This window comes from Lagenorhynchus albirostris, chromosome 2 (genome assembly GCF_949774975.1).
Source record: "Lagenorhynchus albirostris chromosome 2, mLagAlb1.1, whole genome shotgun sequence".
Taxonomy (NCBI): domain Eukaryota; kingdom Metazoa; phylum Chordata; class Mammalia; order Artiodactyla; family Delphinidae; genus Lagenorhynchus; species Lagenorhynchus albirostris.
This window is the reverse complement of record NC_083096.1, coordinates 70,092,720-70,116,054: the sequence shown is the minus strand read 5'-3', so window position 1 is coordinate 70,116,054 and position 23,335 is coordinate 70,092,720. Positions and strand designations below refer to the sequence as shown.

General features: G+C 42.8%; 1 protein-coding gene across 1 annotated transcript; it reads right to left on the bottom strand.

The window, feature by feature from the left end:
* Positions 1 to 9,096: 9,096 nt before the first annotated feature.
* CD48 (CD48 molecule) lies at positions 9,097 to 14,828 on the bottom strand (the record flags this gene model as incomplete). Its single annotated transcript, XM_060142252.1, has 3 exons — positions 9,097 to 9,176; positions 11,876 to 12,133; positions 14,528 to 14,828. Coding segments are annotated over 3 exons (639 nt in total), but the record flags the coding sequence as incomplete, so codon positions are not given.
* Positions 14,829 to 23,335: the final 8,507 nt, after the last annotated feature.

Sequence of the window (23,335 nt, the reverse complement as noted above, 5' to 3'; positions counted from 1 at the left end):
TACTGAGCCTGCATGCTGCAACTACTGGAGCCTGTGCACCTAGAGCCCATGCTCCGCAACAAGAGAAGCCACCAAAATGAGAAGCCCGTGCACTGCAACGAAGAGTAGCTGCTCCTCACCGCAACTAGAGAAAGCCCATGTGCAGCAATGAAGAACGAACACAGCCAAAATAAATAATTTTATTTTAAAAAAATGTTTAAAAATAAAAAACAAGACCCATATTTATGCTGTCTACAAGAGACCCACTTCAGACCTAGGGATACATACACACTGAAAGTGAGGGGATGGAAAAGATATTCCATGCAAATGGAAATCAAAAGAAAGCTGGAGTAGCAATTCTCACTTCAGAAAATGTATACTTTAAAATAAAGACTATTACAAGAGACAAAAAAGGACACTACATAATGATCAAGGGATCAATCCAAGAAGAAGATATAACAATTGTAAATATTTATGCAACCAACATAGGAGCACCTCAATACATAAGGCAAATGCTAACAGCCATAAAAGGGGAAATTGACAGTACCACAATCATAGTAGGGGACATTAACACCCCACTTTCACCAATGGACAGATCATCCAAAATGAAAATAAATAAGGAAACACAAGCTTTAAATGATACATTAAACAAGGTGGACTTAATTGATATTTATAGGACATTCCATCCAAAAACAACAGAATATACTTTCTTCTCAAATGCTCATGGAACATTCTCCAGGATAGATCATATCTCTTGGGTAACAAATCAAGCCTTGGTAAATTTAAGAAAATTGAAATCATATCAAGTATCTTTTCCAACCACAATGCTATGAAACTAGATATCAATTACAGGAAAAAAATCTGTAAAAAATACAAACACATGGAGGCTAAACAATAGACTACTTAATAACCAAGAGATCACTGAAGAAATCAAAAAATACCTAGAAACAAATGACAATGAAAACACGATGACCTAAAACTATGGGATGCAGCAAAAGTAGTTCTAAGAGGGAAGATTATAGCAGTACAATCCTACCTCAAGAAACAAGAAATATCTCAAATAAACAACCTAACGTTACACCTAAAGCAATTAGATAAAGAAGTATAAAAAAAACCCCAAAGTTAGCAGAAGGAAGAAAATCATAAAGATCTGATAAGAAATAAATGAAAAAGAAATGAATGAAACAATAACAAAGATCAATAAAACTGAAAGCTGGTTCTTTGAGAAGATAAACAAAATTCATAAACCATTAGCTAGACTCTCATCAAGAATAAAAAGGGAGAAGATTCAAATCAATAGAACTAGAAATGAAAAAGAAGTAACAAATGACACTGCAGAAATACAAAGGATCATGAGAGATTCCTACAAGCAACTCTATACCAAAAAAATGGACAACCTGGAAGAAATGGACAAATTCTTAGAAATGCACAAACTGCCAAGACTGAACCAGGAAGAAATAGAAAATATGAACAGACCAATCACAAGCACTGAAATTGAGACTGTGATTAAAAATCTTCCAATAGGGCTTCCCTGGTGGCGCAGTGGTTGAGAGTCCACCTGTCAATGCAGGGGACGCGGGTTCGTGCCCCGGTCCGGGAAGATCTCACATGCCGCAGAGCGGCTGGGCCCTTGAGCCATGGCCGCTGAGCCTGTGCGTCTGGAGCCTGTGCTCCACAACGGGAAAGGCCACAACAGTGAGAGGCCTGTTTACCGCAAAAAAAAAATCTTCCAACAAACAGAAGCCCAGGACCAGACGTCCTCACAGGCGAATTCTATCAAACATTTAGAGAAGAGCTAACACCTATCCTTCTCAAATTCTTCCAAAATATAACAGAGGGAGGAACACTCCCAAACTCATTCTACGAGGCCACCAGCACCCTGATACCAAAACCAGACAAGGATGTCACAAAGAAAGAAAACTACAGGCCAATATCACTGATGAACATAGATGCAAAAATCCACAACAAAATACTAGCAAACAGAATCCAACAGCACATTAAAAGGATCATACACCATGATCAAGTGGGGTTTATCCCAGGAATGTAAGGATCCTTCAATATAGGCAAATTAATCAATGTGATACACCACATTAACAAATTGATCACAAGATGATCATATGATCATCTCAATAGATGCAGAAAAAGCTTTCGACAAAATACAACACCCACTTATGATAAAAACCCTCCAGAAAGCAGGCACAGAGGGAACTTTCCTCAACATAATAAAGGCCATGTATGACAAACCCACAGCCAACATCGTTCTCAATGGTGAAAAACTAAAACCATTTCCACTAAGATCAGGAACAGGACAAGTTTGCCCACTCTCATCGCTATTATTCAACATAGTTTTGGAAGTTTTAACCACAGCAATCAGAGAAGAAAAAGAAATAAAAGGAATCCAATTGTAAAGCAATTATACTCCAATAAAGGTGTTTAAAAAACAAACAAACAAACAAATATTTGTTGAGGGAATGAGCCAATGGGTTTGTTGTGCTGTCTGCTCCATAGGGAGCCTCTGCCCAAGCTGGGCTCCCACGCACAGAGGTTACTGTCCTGGGAGGCATTCATTCAGGAGATCACATTTCTCATTTCACTTAGGAAGGAAAGAAACCATCCAAGGTAGTGCCTATCAGGAACTGTGCAGACCCTCATTGGCAGATGGTACATCAGGGGCAGAAATGTCTGGGTAAAAAGCAGGAGAAGTGAAAGAAATAATCAGTACTGTGAGGTGGAACAGAGGAATGAAAAATTAAGAGATGGGAAGATAGTGGAATAGAAAATGAGGGTGAGAGAAATTTGGAAAGAGAGAAGAAGGAGGAGAGAGGAGAGAAGACTAAGAGGTGGGCGTGATCGGGAGGGGACTGGGCAAAGGAACTGTGCTATAGCTTGCCCAGCTGGAGCATGGGGGGATGGGTAGTGCAGCTGGTGAAACAGGGAAAGGTCCTGTGGTTACCACTTTCCAGCTGGTACAGGTGTCTCTGGGCTAAATCTGTCCCCTCCCCCACCATGCAATCTTCTGAGAAGGTTGGGGGAGTGCGGGAGAATAGCAGGAGGTTGGGAGGAGAGGAAACCACACCTCTCCAGGTGCAGGGGCTGACACTTTAACAAATGTGCTTAAATATAACCCAAAGGTACTGGAGGAGGTTGATCCTGTTATTCCTGGACAAGAAGTAAGGATAAAGGATGGAACATTTCTACGACTGCTTTGCTCTCAGCAAAAGTTGTGTAAATACACATGGTCAAAGAAGCCATTTAAATCTAAAACCCAATGAAGAATTTTGGAAAGACTTCTGCCAACACCCAACATTGTTTCCTTAAGAAGAGTGTTCAGGAAAAGAGCTTGACACAGAGCCAGGCACATAGAAAACCTCCATCAGTGTTAGTTCTTATTAAGCAGTTCCCAACACAGAGCCTCAGTATGCAGCATGGCCAGGCACTTGCTAAATATGGGCAGGGAATGAATGAACTCATTGGTCCAAGGGTCCAGGTTTAATTTGTCTTGTCCCACCTCCAGGGCCAATCCAAGCTGTTTGTGCAGTCAGATATGAAAGCTGCATTCTCTCAGTTCACAGGAGCTCCTGGCCTTGCAAACCTTCCATGTGTCACCTTGTGCTGCCTGTTGGAACAAGCTGGTCCCTGGTGGCTTATCCGATGCACCAGAGAACCATGGGGACCTGGGAGTGACCAATGGAAAATTTAACTTGAGAAGGGAAGGAGTGTGGTATACAGGAGCAGAGTAGGGCAGGCAGTGGAGGAGCGAACCAAGTCCCATGGACAGGCCTAGAATCATGAAGCTAAGTTCAGAACAAGGAAGCTTAGAGACCTTTTCTTGTACCTTGAGGCTCAGAAAGCGGTCCATGGACAGCAGCGTTAGCATCCTGTGGGGGTCCTTCTAGAAATGCAGAGTCTTGGTCTCCACCCCAGACCTACTGATTCAGAGCTTGCATTTTAACAAGGTCTCAAGGTGATTTGCTACTGTTAAAGTGAAGGTTAGAGAAGCACTGGACTAATCCAAGACTTTTTTTTTTTTTAACATCTTTATTGGAGTATAATTGCTTTACAATGGTGTGTTAGTTTCTGCTTCATAACAAAATGAATCAGTTATACATATACATATGTTCCCATATCTCTTCCCTCTTGCGTCTCCCTCGCTCCCTCCCTCCCTATCCCACCTCTCTAGGTGGTCACAAAGCACCGAGCTGATCTCCCTGTGCTATGCGGCTGCTTCCCACAAGCTATCTACCTTACGTTTGGTAGTGTATATATGTCCATGCCACTCTCTCACTTTGTCACAGCTTACCCTTCCCCCTCCCCATATCTTCAAGTCCATGCTTTAGTAGGTCTGTGTCTTTATTCCCGTCTTACCTCTAGGTACTTCATGACTTTTTTTTTTCCTTAGATTCCATATATATGTGTTAGCATATGATATTTGTTTTTCTCTTTCTGACTTCCTTTACTCTGTATGACAGACTCTAGGTCCATCCACCTCACTACAAATAACTCTATTTTGTTTCTTTTTATGGCTGAGTAATATTCCATTGTATATATGTGCCACATCTTCTTTATCCATTCATCTGATGATGGACACTTAGGTTGCTTCCATGTCCTGGCTATTGTAAATAGAGCTGCAATGAACATTTTGGTACATGACTCTTTTTGAATTATGGTTTTCTCAGGGTATATGCCCAGTAGTGGGATTGCTGGGTCATATGGTAGTTCTATTTGTAGTTTTTTAAGGAACCTCCATACTGTTCTCCATAGTGGCTGTATCAATTTACATTCCCACCAACAATGCGAGAGTTCCCTTTACTCCACACCCTCTCCAGCATTTATTGTTTCTAGATTTTTTGATGATGGCCATTCTGACCGGTGTGAGATGATACCTCATTGTAGTTTTGATTTGCATATCTCTAATGATTAATGATGTTGAGGATTCTTTCATGTGTTTGTTGGCAATCTGTATATCTTCTTTGGAGAAATATCTACTTAGGTCTTCTGCCCATTTTTGGATTGGGTTGTTTGTGTTTTTGACATTGAGCTGCATGAGCTGCTTGTAAATTTTGGAGATTAATCCTTTGTCAGTTGCTTCATTTGCAAATATTTTCTCCCATTCCAAGACTTTTTAAACTTAAACTTGCTGCCATGGAGCCATCAGAGGGCAGTGCTGCAGAGCTCCCCAGAGCTGACTGAAGGATGACAGGAAACTTGTCTTCAGACTTCAGTTCACATGAGGCTGTTCATGGTAAGAACTTTAGGCCAATGCTGGAATATCTTCTTTGCACAAAGACAAAGCCTTGAGTTCACTGATAATCATCCCACTAACTTTTGAAATATATGAGGGTCTGAGGAACACATGAGAATCAGGTTTGATCCCTGTACTAGAACTCTCAGAGAAGCAATTGTCTTGGCCATAGGGTATGAGGCATCCTCGAGGCAAACCTGGCTTCATGGGCATGTGACCTAAGCAAGCAAACAGGGCCCTATGCTCAGAAGGGTGCTACACTTGGTTTAGTACTCTGCTGTCACCATCTTGAAATTCTTTTTTTTCCCCTTTTTTTGTAATTTAATTTTTATTTTATATTGGGGTATAGTTGATTTAGAGTGTTGTTTTAGTTTCAGGTGTACTGCAAAGTGAATCAGTTATACATATAAGTATATCCATTCTTTTTCAGATTCTTTTCCCGTATAGGTTATTACAGAATATTGAGTAGAGTTCCCTGTGCTATACAGTAGATCACTGTTGATTATCTATTTTATATATAGTCGTGAGTATATGTTACTATATGTAACATAGTGAGTATATGTTATTCCCAAACTCCTAAATTATCTCTCTTCCCCACTTCCCCCCCCCCTCGGCAACCACAAGTCTGCTCTTAAAGTCTGTGAGTCTATCTGTTTTGCAAGTAAGTTCATTTGTATCAGTTTTTTTTTTAGATTCCACATATAAGTAATAACGTATGATATTTGGAGTTGAAATTCTTAATAATTTTATCTTTCAAGTTGTGTTTTAAGTGAAGTCCGTTGAGACCAGGGAGCCACACACATGAGCAGGAGATGCGTGCACTATGCATGTCAGTCACTGTTCCTTGTGGCCTCGTTCATGGTACCGCATGAGTGCAGAATCCAGTGGAGGCACAACGCACAGGAGTTCAGTGAGACTCAAAACAAGTACAAAGGAGTTGTGTTACGGAAGCCACTGGCTTCCATAGAGTGCTGGTAGAATGTGTGTGGACGTATGAGCTATGAAATATGAACTGAGTGATTTCAATGATTCTACATACAAAGTAAATATTCTTGTATTTCTTTCAAAACTGACATTGCACAATATAAACAGTAAAATTCATAGTAATAATTTAAGATTTTAATTTTCCTTTCCTTAGAACATCTTTAAATAGCAAGTTAAAAAATACCATCCCAAGTAGAGAGAGTCTGTGGAAGAAAGGAAAAAGCTTCATTTTGGTACATTTAATGGCACTCTTTTCCTGCTTTTTGAACAAGCGGTCCTTCATTTTCATTTTGTACGAAGCCGCACATATTTTGTATCTGGCAATGCCTCAAGGGATGGGAGAGGCAGAGAAGAGTTGCTGCTGGTGACCTAAGCTAACTAAGGTGGGATTTGCCGCAAGTTTTTAAGTAACTAGAACCAATAGCAACGTGATGCCTGGAGAGGTGTGCCTGTTCTTTAGCAGCCCAGGAATATGCTGATTTGTGATATAAAGTGACATTTCTTTCCTCTTACTACTTTCCCCAGAAATGCTCTTTTATTCCATTCATGTGTATGTGTGCATGCATGCCCGTGTGTGTGTGTGTGTGTGTATGTGTGTGTGTGTGTGTGTGTGTGTTTCTCCCAACAAAACCTCCTCCTCTCCCAAAATAAAGTGAAGGAAGAGGGGAGGACACTGCATACAGAAAAGAGATCTAGACAGCCTGATTGGAGGATGCAAGCTGATCAGAGGTCAGTTTGGGATTGGACTGCAGGCTGGGCTGAGAGAGAAGAGAGAGGGTGTCTTAGGGAGCCCAGGTTATCTTGTTGTAACAGACAAACACAAACTTTCTTGTCACGCATGTCCAATGCAGATCAGACAGCCGGCTTCCAAGCAACGGCTTGAACCGAGGCTCCTTGCATTATGTGGTTCCAATTCTGAGTCCCTCACTTTCTGTTACATTAATTCTACCCACATGCTATTGGCTAAAACCCGGTACAGGGCCCAATTAGATGAAATGGGAGCTGGGAAAAAGAGTTTTTCTATTGGCTGATGTATTAGTCAAGGTTTTCCAGAGAACCAGAACCAGTAGCACACTACACACACACATTTAAAGAGATTTATTATGAGGAATTGGCTCATGCAATTAGGGAAGTTTACAAGTCCCAAGATCTGAGTTAGCAAGCTGGAGACCCAGGAGAGCTGATGGCGTAGTTCCCGTCCAAGTCCGAAGGCAGGAAAAACCAAATGTCCCAGCTTGAAGGCAGTCAGCTAGGAGGTGTTCTCACCTACTTGTGGGAGCCTAAGCCTTTTTGTTCTTTTCAAGCCTTCAGCTGATTGGATAAGGCCCACCCACACTGGAGAAGATAATCTGCTTTACTCAGTGTACTGATTCAAATGTTACCCTCACCCAGAAACACCCTCAGAGACACACCCAGAATAAGGTTTGACACATAAAATTATTAACCATCAAAGTCCAGAAAGAAAATGAAAGGGTTTGTTGAACACACAGTATTATCTCTGCTACAGAGGTGATGAAGGGAAGGGGAGGTAAGGCTGATTTGGTGGAAAGAGAAAGTGGTCTGTGGTGGAACAGTTCATTGAAAGGGAAGCACATCTTTTGGTGACCCTCTCAGCTCCAGACCCATGCAGAACCTTAGAGGAGGAGAACATACAGCAAAAAATCCAGGTGTTATGTCGATGGTGGGCCTGGTAGCTCTTACCTTCCTATAATGAAAGTCCCTGGTGACAGCATTTAGTCGATTTGATGGTTTTTTGGATCTCAGGACACAACGAGGACATGAAGAGCTGCCCATACAGCGACAATGGTGAAAAGAGGAGGAGAGGAAACTCAGCTCCCAATAAGAGGTTTGGGAAGGACCCTTTTTATGTGGTAAAGCTGCATACTCAATATATATGGAATCTAGAAAAATGGTACTGATGAATGTAGTGGCAGGGCTGAAATAGAGACTCAGACATAGAGAATGGACTTGTGGACACAGGAGAGGAAGGGGAGGCTGGGATGAAGTGAGAGTGTAGCACTGGCAGATATCACTGCCCTGTGTAAAATAGATAGCTAGAGAGAAGCTGCTGCATAGAACAGGGAGATCAGCTCGGTGCTTTGTGACGACCTAGAGGGGTGGGATAGGGAGGGTGGGAGGGACGCTCAAGAGGGAGGGGATATATGTATACGTAGAGCTGATTCACTTTGTTATACAGCAGAAACTAACACAACATGGTAAAGCAATTATACTCCAATAAAGATGTAAAAAAATCAGGGCAAAAAAAAAAATAAGCTGCATACTCAGTTCTGGGGGAGTAAGCCTGACCCCACATTCCCAGGAAACCTAATAAGTATGTTCCTCACAGAGGCTAGAACAGGCAAAACACTGAGAAGGAGACCAGAACTTGGTGGGGGAGGAGTTTGAGAACTGGAACCCCAGGAGGTTTGGCAAGGATGTGGAAGCGAGAGTTAGAGACAGCACAAATTACCTCCCAGCCACGTAGGCACACAGGAGGCAGTGGTCCCAGGTGTTGCCCTTTGTATCTCCATGTTCCAGTTTGTCTAGGCTAATGGAGCAGGCATTGTCCGACAAATTTGGGGCAACTTTAGGAATCCACTTTGGCAATCATATCAAATATTTATTCCAACAAGAAAACATTGCATAATACATTTTGCCCATTTTTTGATGGGAAGAATGCATGTGTATATGTATGTTAAAAAACAACTAGAGGATATAAAATAAAATATTATTGTTGTTTAAAAAAGTTAATTTGAAAATCCTTGTAGACATCTCAATACTTTCACTCATCCTATATAACCAGAACTTCTGTCCTGGTTAATATTATGGTTACTGATGAGGATAATTTCTTGCATTCTTGAAGTTCCACTCTTGAGTTAGAAGAGTTTATCTCAGATCCATAGGAGACCAAGAACAGTGGTTACCGTGATCACTAGCCAAGTGGCAGTCCAAGCTACTCCAGAGGATGGGGCTGAAAGAACAAGAAAACACAAAACATTTAGGTGTCTTGATTAATGTGTTGAGAAGGGGCAGGGGTACTGGACATTGGCATGGGAGCTTATAGAGCAGGGGAATTGTTTCCTCCCTCAATCCAGACCCAATGTGCCTGGGACATCCTTTTCCCAGATTGAGCAAAGCTCAAAGTCCCAGATGTAAAGTATAAAGAGTACAGAAATCCCTTAAATATCACTGGCTTAGCTGAGTCCTGTACTTGAAGGTTACCTTGGCACCTCTGTGGACCTGGGAAAGAATCACTCTCCTACACTGGGCAGCAATTAAGTAGGGCAGAGCTTCAGGTGCAGTTGATAATATGATGCTATGCGTTAACTTTAGGGAAGGAAGTATTAGTTCCCTTCCCTGTTTCTCTACACTACTAACCATCAGTACCAAATAGGAGGAAAAAAGGGGTAGGAAAAAAAAAAGAAAGGGAAATAAAGAGATACAGAAGGGGAAGGCAGGATACTGATAAATTAGGGAAGAAGAATTAGGGATACTTTTCTAGGATAATTTGGATAGCTAAAAAGTGACAAGATGGGACTTCCCTGGTGGTGCAGTGGTTGAGAGTCCGCCTGCCAATGCAGGGGACATGGGTTCGTGCCCCGGTCCGGGAAGATCCCACATGCCGCGGAGCGGCTGGGCCCGTGAGCCATGGCCACTGAGCCTGCGCGCCCAGAGCCTGTGCTCCGCAATGGGAGAGGCCACAACGGTGAGAGGCCCGCATAACACAAAAAAAAAAAAAAAAAAAAAAAAGTGACAAGATGGGCTTAGCCCTTCAAAAAATAGATGTATTATTGCTTTCATCCTCTCTGTGAATGAGCAGCCACTTTCATTCTATAAAGGACAGGGATTGTTTCTCTTCCTTTTTCTGGATCTCAGGATATGGTGGTGATATAAAGGTGGTGTTAGGACCACCCAGCCAACTGGTGGTCTTATGGTCAGACAGCAAAGTGTCATACTGGGTCTATGGTGGCAGAAAAGCAGGGCATATCAGTAAAGACTAGAAGAGACATGACCAGTTAGTTGGGAAGAATACTGAACATACAGTTTCCATAGCTCATGTGTGGGAGCAGAGGTAAAGAAATCAGCACAGGTGGGCAGAGTAGATTGGGTCCAAGAAGACCATGAAAGAGCCATGTCTCCAGGGGCCATGATCCCTGATGATTGGATATGACAGGAATCTCAGGTAAATGTTGGTATCACAGGTATGAGTTATTCTGGAGGGATTTGTACACCAGGGCTTGGGGATATGATTTCAGGCCTGTGGAGAGCACAGGGCCTGAAATGCTGAAGATGGTGATCCAAATTTATTAAGTGGTTGCCAAATCCCTAGTGTCTCTAGAATTAAAAGGATTGGGCCTAAGTTAACTACCATTCATTGAGGACTTGTTAGATACTGTGCTAGGTAGTTATCTGTATTGCCTCATTTAATCCTTATAACAGTATGAGATAAGAACTATTGTTTTGTCTTATTTAAGAAGGACATGACTTCATACAGAGTGAAGTAAGTCAGAAAGAGAAAAACAAACCCCCTAGGCTAATGCATATATACGGAATCTAGATAAATGGTACTGATGAACCTACTGGCAGGGCAGGAATAGAGATGCTGACGTAGAGAAAGGACTTGAGGACACAGTGGGGGAAGGGGAGGCTGGGATGAAGTGAGATAGTAGCATTGACAGGTATACACTACCAAATGTAAAATAGATAGCTAGTGGGAAGATGATGCGTAGCACAGGGAGATCAGCTCGGTGCTCTGTGACCACCTAGAGGGGTGGGATACGGAGGGTGGGAGGGAGGCTCAAGAAGGAGGGGATATGGGAATACATGTATACATACAGTGATTCACTTTGTTGTACAGTAGAAACTAACACAACATCATAAAGCAATTATACTCCAATAAATATGAAAAAAAAAGAGAAGGACATGATTTGGAGAAGCTAAGTAACTTGTTTAGCTAGTAAGTGACAGTCCCAGGATTAATCCCAGGTGTAACTGACTCCAAAACCTATACTCATAGCTACCCCACTATGGGGCCTGTGTAGGCTTGAGAGAGAACGAGGAGTGATGCTCTAATGAGTGGATCCTCCCAGGAGACAGAGAAATCTGAAACACGAAACCCAGAGTTTGCTTTTCCAGCTTCATCAAGGAGCATATACCTGGGGAAGAACAGAAAGTCTCTACCTTAGGATCAGGTTCTCCTGTTCACCACTTGTTCTCACTCATGCTCATCCAGTTGGCCCTTTTTTCCTTCGCTGCCCACCAGAAATCCCTCTGTGTTGCGGCCCAACAGTGTCTGGACTGTTCCCCTACTTGCCCTTTTTCTCCCTGCTCACCCTGAAATCTCAGATTATCCTGCAAGGACACTGGCCTCAGATTCCAGGATGATGCACTGTTAGAGCACGGCAGGAGAAGGGGAAATCAGAGCCCCTGTGCCAACTGCCCTTTGCAGATGAGGACCCTGAGCTCCACAAAGCCGAGGTGAGCTGCTGAGAGGCGGTGAACCCTCTCAGCAAGGCAGTGAAACCTTAGAGAACCCAAGTCTTCCATGCCTTTGGGATTCTCCACTAATTTCTGTGCCAGGAGGCTGAATAAGTTCTCCACGCTTTTCTTCCTTCAAGAGAAAACTAGTTACCCTGTGCCCACCTCAGCTCCCTTGGCAGTATCTCTTACCCAGTACACAGGGTGAAGTGAAGTTGACTGTGTAATTTTGGCTGCTCACAGGATTGCTGACTTGGCAGGTATAAGAACTGGAGTAGTTTTGTGGTGTATGGGTCACTTCAAGCACACTGCTCTGGAACTCTTTTGGAAGGAACTCTGCATACCAGGTGTAGTTTACAGACTGGTCCTGGATCACACAGGACAAGGTCAGGTTACACTTGTTCACTCCCTGTGTCTTCTTGACTTCTATGACAGGCTTTGGTACAGGGTCTAAAAATGAATATGTTAAGATGAGACAATGGGTTTATGCATTTATGAAGCATTTATGCTGGGAGGGTTTCGCCAACAAAGTACAAAGGGAGCCCCAGAGGGCTGCAGGAGCAGTCATGGAGAAGAGGCCCCTGCAGAGGGAGCCAGTGAGCAGTTTTGACCTCTGGAGGCTTCAGACTGAAAGAGCTACTCCTTGGAGTGAAGCTAAGCTGGATCCAGAAGGGGGAGCCATGCACCCAGAAACAAAAATGGGGTTATGACAATCTGTGGGCCAGAAAGAACAACAGAGGTTTAGCATAGATATCAGCGGGGTTGGACTTGATATCCCAACTGTCTGAGCTGCTCAGGGCCCCTTCTCTAGCAATGGTCCACACTTGGCACCTTGGTCTATCAGTCCTTCAAGAGTTCTTGGGCTCAGATTCAGCAAGAGTCCTGGGGTAAGGGGTACCACCCTATACCTTTCCTGGATGCTGGCAGAACTACAGAGAAGAACCTCATGGAATTCCCAGCAAAAGTCAGTAGTGATGAACAGCACTGCATCAGTTAACTTTGGTATCTCAGTGCCAGCCACAGAGCAGGTATTCTATAAGTATCTGATGAAAGGGATAGGTGGATGGATGGATGGATGGATGGATGGATGGATGGATGGATGAATCAGTTATGCAATAGAAAAGACAAAACACTTGCTTTACAGTGAGACCAGCCTGGGTCCTGGACTTGGTCCTGGTAGAGTGACATTAGGCAAGATAATTGATCCCTTGAACTTCTTTCTTGCATGTAGGATGACTCATGTTAGTAATATACAATGCCATCATCCATGAGAAAGTGCTTTTGCAGGGTGTAAGCATTACATGCATGTTGGAGGTCACAGCATCTTCACTGATGTCATCCTGCAGCCAGATTTGTTGAGAGGTAATCCCATCATCTGCTCCTTCCTTGACTAGGACTGCTTTACCTGAAATCCTCTGGGGTCTTTTCCTTCTGGTCAAGCGTAAAACACAGAATCAATACAGCTCAGATGTCATAGGATTAAAATGTGGCAGAGAATTGACCCAATCAGTGCTGGCCTCTGGATCATATGTCTGTGAGGGGCAGTGGAGGCTCTGCCATCTGACCTCCTAAACTCTAGATCCATCTCCTCCGTGAAACCCTATCAGATTGCTGGACTCCTCCTGCATACTTTACATGAGCAATCTTCATACTGTCTTCCATCATTTCCTGTGGTCTGGACTCAAGTCTTGCATACCTTCCTCATTTCCCATGGTGAGCAGCACAACCCTGAGCACATTGTAGACAGAGCGAGCTAGGGCAGACTGGCTCCAAGATGACCCCTTTGAGCTGTCAGAAATTCCTGGGCTGGACTGAAGGATAATTCTTCTGCTAATCGCACCCTCAGGGTCTTATCCCTAGGCAAGTGTGCTAAAGCCAAGCCAGCTTGTGGATTTTAAGATATTCAGAAATTTTGCAAGCTGGTTGTGAAACCATTAGCAGTTTGGAGGTGGCTGTGGTGGGAGTATTTACCACAGAATTTGGTAAATGATACAAATTTGGGATTTTTTTTAAAACCACTGTAAGAGCCTTTTAATCTTTCCTGTTCCCAGTACGTCTTGAACTTTCAGGCCGTATGACATGGAGGAAGTGAGTGAGAAGGGGATTTTAGCCTCTTAGACCATTCTTCCTTCCCTTCAGCCCTTCTTGACTCTTCTAAACTCCTTGCATTGCTTTAAATAGTCCTAGTTTTCTTTTTTTTAAGAAATTCTTTTTTGCTAAAGGTACATCAAATTGGCCTCCATCGCTTGCCATCAACAGAATCTTACCTAATGGGGCAGAGATGGCAAGATCTTTCTCCAAGTTCACACAACTAGTAAGTTACTGACCAGGGTTTTAAACCCAGGTCTGTCTGACTCCAAGTATAATGTTCTAGCCCTTACTTCACTTATACTCGTTAGGCTGGCACTAGGAGTGGAAGTTTTTTTCCCACCCATTCAGTAAGGTAAAAACACTCTTGAATGGCTCTTGCCCAATCCTTTATCTCTTCTATCTTTTTCCTTATGTTTGATGAAGTCTTTGTTCAGTTATGTTATTAAGAAGAGCTCAGAACTGATTTGGGTTGATCACAGGAGAGCATGAAGAGAATAGAGAGGAAACCATCCTTACTGTTTTCTTTATCTTCAAATCTTAGACTCCTTAATGTCAGAAGAGGTTTTAAATGTCCCAGAGTAATCTACTTCGAGTCTGGCTGGCCCAACCTCACTTCCAAGTGGAACTGGCTCCAGGAGAAATGAATTAAGCCTATCCTGAGGTTTTTCCCTCCCCCTCCCAGGGAGAGTCCCCTCCCAGTGGTCTGTCCAGGGCCCTGGAGTGGGGACTTGCCCTTTGGTTCCCCTAACTCACCAAGCATCTCCAGTGAGATCTTCCATTCGTCCTCGTACCCAGGGTCCTTCAGCACCTTCAGGAGGTAAGTGCTGCTGTCCTCCTTCTGGACGTTATGGATGTGCAGTGTGCCACTTTGAAGATCAAGCCTGGCCCTGTCCTTAAATTTAGTATTGAAGTATTTAGGCTGACCGGACTCCCATTCTACAATCTTCTGGTCAGTAGTATAAAACCAGGTGAGTGATTTGTAGTTCGTCGGCAAACTGGAGATTGACAGACTCACGTTGCTGCCGGAGATGGCATATTTTGAATAATCTGTCAATGAGAGGCAGAGTGAGTGAGACCCATTTTAAAAAAGGCAGAGCTGCCCAGTGGCCCAGGCTTTGGCCTGGGCTGGTGGAACAAAGAAGAAGGAAGAGCCTTTTGCTTGGGAGCAGTGAGTATGATCTTTATCAGAGGGCCTGACCCCTGATCAGGAACTCAATGATAGTCAGAGCTTGAGAAGTGGGCATGAGAACAGGAGATGTGCTCATAATCCGTCTAATTCTGCCCTAGAGGATAAAGAAAAAGGACACTGAGCCAGCCCTTGCTCTCTCCCTTACTCTCCAATAGGACATTTTCAAAGAAAATGATGACGAGTCACGTCTCCTCTCTGTGCTTGTGTTCCTTGTGTTTCAATTTAGTTCTCCAGCAGTAGGTAAGAAGTGAAGGAGAAACAAGGTTAGAAAGGAAAGGGAACCAGAGTTAGTCAGTGGCAAAGTATTATAGGAGAGTGAACGCATTTTATTAATAAAAATATTGTGCTATTTTTCTGGCTTTCGTGATTTTTGTATTTGTCAGCTTTTAAAAAAACTTGTGATACACTGGGCTTTCTTTTCTCATCCTAACTACATTCATTTTTGTTCCTATTTGTATTTACAGTTCTGTTCTCTTTCTCATGAGGGCACTCCAAATTGTATAAGCCTCAGTTCTAAAAACCCTGGTTTCTTGAATGCAAGGAGAAAGAAAAGGTGATAGCCAGAAGACATAAGATGAAGGAAGGTCTGCTAACTCTCTCTGTGGAGGGAGGAAAACTAAGTGTAAATGTATAGGATGAGAAAGAGCAGTAGAAAAAAGCTAATGGTAGAGGAAAGAAGAAATATGATCTATATCGCTCTTACCTCATATACTGTCACAAAAAACTTCATATTGTTTAACATCGTGTCTATACCTATTTACTTTCCACATGTCTATCGTTCCCGAAAACATTCTTTTCAATAAAGATTCAAAATGCCTGTGTCCCCAGGTCTTTCAAGTTCCTAGTCACTAATCCTTCCAACCATCCATCTATCCATTCAACAACCAGTTATGGAGCATTTAATTTTTGCCTGGCGCGTTCACAAACACACACAGGCATTTATTTCCAGAGTGTTTCTGATTGATCCATTCCGTACTTTATAATCTCTGACAGCCTAGGTCAGTGTTTTTCAACCTTGGCATTATTGACTTTTTGGACCAGAGAATTCCTTGTTGTGAAGGGCTGTCCTTGTGCATTGTATGATATCTAGCAGCCTCCCTGGCCTCTGCCCACTAGATGCCAGTAGCATCATTCCAGTTGTGACCATCAAAAATATCTCCAGACAATGCCAAATGCCCCCTGGGAGGAAAAAATCTTCCTGCCTTCATTCTGGTTAAGAACTGCTGGCCTAGGTCATCCTTGGTAGACTCTCCAACAAGTCTCAGACATATGCTTAGGAAGATAGCACAAGCCACAATTAACCGCTTTATTTCTCAGTAAGAAGTCACAGCCAACCACCAGGATGGCTTTTTTTGAATCATTACACATAGGTGGTGAAGGAAGGAGGACGGAAAGCTACAATATCCTGTGCATGTCTATATCTTAGAACTCATATCATATTAAAGTGATCCATTTAATATCTATTACTTGCCTTTATCACCAGATCACATGCTTCCTAAGGACAAAAAATGAGTCTTATGAGTTTAACTCATTTTCCATTGTAGTATGATGGTTAAGATCATGGGCTCTGGGGACTTCCCTGGTGGTGCAATGGTTAGGAATCTGCCTGTCAATGCAGGGGTTCGAGCCCTGGTCCAGGAAGATCCCACATGCCGTGGAGCAACTAAGCCCATGAGCCGCAACTACTGAGCCTGTGCTCTAGAGCCCATGAGCCACAACTACTGAGCCTGCGTGCCACAACTACTGAAGCCCACGTGCCTAGAGCCCGTGCTCCACAACAAGAGAAGCCACTGAAATGAGAAGCCTGTACACTGCAACAAAGAGTAGCCCCAGCTCGCCACAACTAGAGAAAGCCTGCGTGAAGCAACAAAGACCCAATACAGCCAAAACTAAATAAAGAAAGAAAAGGAAAAAAAAAGATCATGGGTTCTGGAATTAGATTATGCAAATCCTGGCCCACTTATTAGCTGTATAACCTTGAGCATTTTACCTAACATCTCTGCATTTGTTTTAGTATTTATCTTACAGAGTTTGTGAAGGTGAAGTTCATGTGTCAAGTTTACTGAGTTAAAGGATGCCCAGACAGCTGGTAAAACACTATTTCTGGATCATCTATAAGGGTTTTTCTGGAAGAGATTAGCATTTGAATCAGTAGACGGAGTAAGAAGATCACCCTCACCAATGTGTGTGAGCATCATCCAATCTACTGAGGGCCAGAATAGGACAAAAAGGCAGGAAAAAAAGGCAAATTTGCTTTCTACCTTGAGCTGGGATATCCATCTTCTCCTACCCTTGGACATCAGTGCTCCTGGTCCTTGGACCTTAGGACTTGAACTAGGAATTAGACCATTGGCTCCCCTGAAGACTCTCTGTGGAAGGATGAATGAAGATGAGTCCACTGAGAATGAAGAACACAGAACATATAGACTCAAATCATGAGTCTATATATTCTCAGGCCTGTGGATTTGTACTGGAACTACACCTGTAGCTTTCCTGGCCTCCATCTTGCAGGTGGCAGATCATGGGACTTCTCCAAAGAAGTACATAATATGGGTTATACTTCCATAACTGCATGGGCCTCATAATAAATCTCTTTCTATATATTTATATATATCCCATTGGTTCTTTTTACTCTAAAGAACCCTGACCCAGAGTTACACAAATAAATGCTTAGAATACAATTAAATTAATACAAATAATCAATACACATAAAGTACTTAGACTAATACTTGGAAGATTAGTAAGTATTCAATAAATGTCATGTATTGTTTTATTATTATTACCTACGTTAATTTTGTATCCATAACATCTAGTACTATGCATTAAGTACTGAGATGTTTAACAACTGCCTGCTGAACTTACTTTATTGTACCAAAACAGTGGTAAAATAAGGACTAGACTAATGATATATTTTTAAGGAATGAATGCCTATGTGTGAATCTGGAAGAGTGAAGAATGTTGAAGTAGGGGCCAAAAATCCAAAAACCTGTAGCAGCTCCTGAAGAAGCTTTCACTTGTAGGCTAGGTCTAAAAGTAAAAGACATCAGCATGCACAAAAGAAAAACAAAACCAGGTCTTTGGCTAGGACATGTGATGATAAGAAAGAGGCCCCAGCACCAGGGTAGGACCAGAAAACTTACCTGAAGCTTCCTTGGGGAAGGAGGAATGAAGATGAACACAATGAGGAATGAAGAATGGAGCATATAGACTCAAGTCATGATCCAGACCCAGGTATAATACACATCATTTCTCCTTGTGAGAATGGAGTCTGCTTTATAACAATGAGATCTTGTTTGTCCAGGGTATCCCCAACATGCTCAAAAAAACTTCAAACTACAGTGTAAGGGGGAGGGAGAAACTATAACAGACACATAGTCACTAAGATTGTGAGCTTCTCAAAGGCAAAGACCATGTCTTACTCAATCCCCACAATATTTGGCTCACATTTGTTGTTTAGTATAGAATGAAAGAATGAATGAATGAATGGCAGGGACAAAAATGCATACATAAGTGTTCCCAGTTGTCTCCTCATGACCTCCTACTAGTCACATTTTTCTTACTTTTACTCTCCCTTAGCTTTTTTTTTTTGCTTACTTCTTAAGATTGGTTTGGACTGAAAAGGCAGAGAGGAAAGGAGAAGAAAAACAGGGGCCACTCAGGTTGGTTTAGGAAATAGGGGTGCTATAGTACTAAGGCTCAAAGGAGTGAGAATCTCTGGGCAGCAGATGAATGGGATGGTTTGAGAAGACTGAAGAGGACAGGAGAGGATATGATAGGAAGTATCACTATAACTTATAAATTGGATTCCCTTTAACATCCTTTGAGAGACTTCAAGTAGAAATTTGAGTTACTATTTAATTACTTATGACCAATGAACTGTGTTTCTTAAGTATCATACTGTGCCCAAACTGGGCCAGTGAAGCAGCCCTGTCTTATGGTTGGGTCCTGAATAAAGGAATAAAAGATGACAATTATGACATAGACAGCAGAGGAGCAATGGAAAAGCTGCCCAGAAACTCTCAAAAGAAACAACATAAAAGAGTGTTGAGGAGACAAGAGAAGATGGGCGGAAGAATAGGATGCGGAGATCACCTTCCTCCCCACACATACATCAGAAATACATCTACACGTGGAACTGCTCCTATAGAACACCCACTGATCGCTGGCAGAAGACCTCAGACGTCCCAAAAGACAAGACACTCCCCACGTACCTGGGTAGGACAAAAGAAAAAACAGAGACAAAAGAATAGGGACGGGACCTGCACCAGTGGGAGGGAGCTGTGAAGGAGGAAATGTTTCCACACACTAGGAGCCCCTTTGCGGGCGGAGACTGCGGGTGGCGGAGACGGGGAGCTTCGGGGCCGCGGAGGAGAGCACAGCAACAGGGGTGCGGAGGGCAAAGCGGAGAGATTCCCGCATAGAGGATCGGTGCCAACCAGCGCTCACCACCCCGAGAGGCTTGTCTGCTCACCCGCCGGGGCGGGCGGGGCTGGGAGCTGAGGCTCGGGCTTCGGTCGGATCCCCCAGGGAGAGGACTGGGGTTGGCAGCGTGAACACAGCCTGAAGGGGATAGTGCACCACGGCTAGCCGGGAGGGAGTCCGGGGAAAAGTCTGCACCTGCCGAAGAGGCAAGAGACTTTTTCCTGCCTCTTTGTTTCCTGGTGCGCGAGGAGAGGGGATTAAGAGCGCTGCTTAAAGGAGCTCCAGAGACGGGCGCGAGTTGCGGCTAAAAGCGCGGACCCCAGAGACGGGCATGAGACGCTAAGGCTGCTGCTGCCGCCACCAAGACGCCTGTGTGCGAGCACAGGTCACTATCCACACCCCCCTTCCGGGGAGCCTGTGCAGCCCGCCACTGCCAGGGTCCCGGGATCCAGGGACAGCTCCCCCGTGAGAGCGCACAGCACGCCTCAGGCTGCCGCCGCAGGCCTGCCCCGCACTCCGTGACCCTCCCTACCTCCCGGCCTGAGTGAGCCAGAGCTTCCGAATCAGCGGCTCCTTTAACCCCGTCCTGTCTGAGCAAAGAACAGACGCCCTCCGGCGACCTACATGCACAGGCGGGGCCAAATCCAAAACTGAGCCCCTGGGAGCTGTGAGAACAAAGAAGAGAAAGGGAAATCTCTCTCAGCAGCCTCAGAAGCAGCGGATTAAAGCTCCACAATCAACTTGATGTACCCTGCATCTGTGGAATACATGAATAGACAACGAATCATCCCAAATTAAGGAGCCATGTGGATGAAAGGCTCTTGGTGCTGCAGCCAGGAGTCAGTGCTGTGCCTCTGAGGTGGGAGACGCAACTTCAGGACACTGGTCCACAAGAGGCCTCCCAGCTGCACATAGTATCAAACGGCGAAAATCTCCCAGAGATCTCCATCTCAACGCCAGCACCCAGCTTCACTCAACGACCAGCAAGCTACAGTGCTGGACATCCTATGCCAAACACCTAGCAAGACAGGAACACAATCCCACCCAATAGCAGACAGGCTGTCCCAAATCATAATAAGTCTACAGACACCCCAAAACACACACCAGACGTGGACCTGCCCACCAGAAAGACAAGATCCAGCCTCATCCACCAGAAAACAGGCACTAGTACCCTCCATCAGGAAGCCTACACAACCCACTGAACCAAATTTAGCCACTGGGGACAGACACTAAAAACAACAGGAACTACAAACCTTCAGCCTGCAAAAAGGAGACCCCAAACACAGTAAGATAAGCAAAATGAAAAGACAGAAAAACACACAGCAGATGAAGGAGCAAGATAAAAACCCACCAGACCTAACAAATGAAGAGGAAATAGGCAGTCTACTTGAAAAAGAATTCAGAATAATGATAGTAAAGATGATCCAAAATCTTGGAAATAGAATGAAGAAAATACAAGAAACAGTTAACAAGGACCTAGAAGAACTAAAGATGAAACAAACAATGATGAACAACACAATAAATGAAATGAAAAATACTCTAGATGGGATCAATAGCAGAATAACTGAGGCAGAAGAACGGATAAGTGACCTGGAAGATAAAATAGTGGAAATAACTACTGCAGAGCAGAATAAAGAAAAAAGAATGAAAGGAACTGAGGACAGTCTCAGAGACCTCTGGGACAACATTAAACGCACCAACATTCGAATTATAGGGGTTCCAGAAGAAGAAGAGAAAAAGAAAGGGACTGAGAAAATATTTGAAGAGATTATAGTTGAAAACTTCCCTAATATGGGAAAGGAAATAGTTAATCAAGTCCAGGAAGCACAGAGAGTCCCATATGGGATAAATCCAAGGAGAAATATGCCAAGACACATATTAATCAAACTGTCAAAAAATTAAATACAAAGAAAGCATATTAAAAGCAGCAAGGGAAAAACAACAAATAACACACAAGTGAATCCCCATAAGGTTAACAGCTGATCTTTCAGCAGAAACTCTGCAAGCCAGAAGGGAGTGGCAGGACATATTGAAAGTGTTGAAGGAGAAAAACTAGCAACCAAGATTACTCTACCCAGCAAGGTCTCATTCAGATTTGATGGAGAAATTAAAACCTTTACAGACAAGCAAAAGCTGAGAGAGTTCAGCACCACGAAACCAGCTATACAACAACTGCTAAAGGAACTTCTCTAGGCAAGAAACAAAAAAGAAGGAAAAGACCTACAATAACAAACCTAAAACAATTAAGAAAATGGGAATGGGAACATACATATCAATAATTACCTTAAATGTAAATGGATTAAATCCTCCCACCAAAAGACGCAGACTGGCTGAATGGATACAAAAACAAGACTAATATATAGGCTGTCTACAAGAGACCCACTTCAGACCTAGGGACACATACAGGCTGAACCTGAGGGGATGGAAAAAGATATTCCATGCAAATGGAAACCAAATGAAAGCTGGAGTAGCAATTCTCATAACAGACAAAATAGACTTTCAAATAAAGACTATTAGAAGAGACAAAGAAGGACACTACATAATGATCAAGGGATCAATCCAAGAAGATATAACAATTATAAATATTTATGCACCCAACATAGGAGCACCTCAATACATAAGGCAAATACTAACAGCCATAAAAGGGGAAATCGACAGTAACACATTCATAGTAGGGGACTTTAACACCCCTCTTTCACCAATGGACAGATCATCCAAAATGAAACTAAATAAGGAAACACAAGCTTTAAATGATACATTAAACACGATGGACTTAATTGAATTTTATAGGACATTCCAACCAAAAACAACAGAATACACATTTTTCTCAAGTGCTCATGGAACATTCTCCAGGATAGATCATATCTTGGGTCACAAATCAAGCCTTGGTAAATTTAAGAAAATTGAAATTGTATCAAGTATCTTTTCTGACCACAACGCTTTGAGACTAGATATCAATTACAGGAAAAGATCTGTAAAACATACAAACACACGGAGGCTAAACAATACACTACTTAATAACAAAGTGATCACTGAAGAAATCAAAGAGGAAATCAAAAAATACCTAGAAACAAATGACAATGGAGACACGACGACTCAAAATCTATGGGATGCAGCAAAAGTAGTTCTAAGAGGGAAGTTTATAGCAATACAATCCTACCTTAAGAAACAGGAAACATCTCGAATAAACAACCTAACCTTGCACCTAAAGCAATTAGAGAAAGAAGAACAAAAAAAAACCCTAAGTTAACAGAAGGAAAGAAATCATAAAAATCAGATCAGAAATAAATGAAAAAGAAATGAAGGAAACGATAGCAAAGATCAATAAAACTAAAAGCTGGTTCTTTGAAAGGATAAACAAAATTGATAAACCATTAGCCAGACTCATCAAGAAAAAAAGGGAGAAGACTCAAATCAATAGAATTAGAAATGAAAAAGGAGAAGTAACAACTGACACTGCAGAGATAAAAAAGATCATAAGAGATTACTACAAGCAATTCTATGCCAACAAAATGGACAATCTGGAAGAAATGGACAAATTCTTAGAAATGCACAACCTGCCAAGACTGAATCAGGAAGAAATAGAAAATATGAACAGACCAATCACAAGCACTGAAATTGAAACTGTGATTAAAAATCTTCCAACAAGCAAAAGCCCAGGACCAGATGGCTTCACAGGCGAATTCTATCAAACATTTAGAGAAGAGCTAACACCTATCCTTCTCAAATTCTTCCAAAATATAGCAGAGGGAGGAACACTCCCAAATTCCTTCTACGAGGCCACCATCATCCTGATACCAAAACCAGACAAGGATGTCACAAAGAAAGAAAACTACAGGCCAATATCACTGATGAACATAGATGCAAAAATCCTCAACAAAATACTAGCAAACAGAATCCAACAGCACATTAAAAGGATCATACATCTTGATCAAGTGGGGTTTATTCCA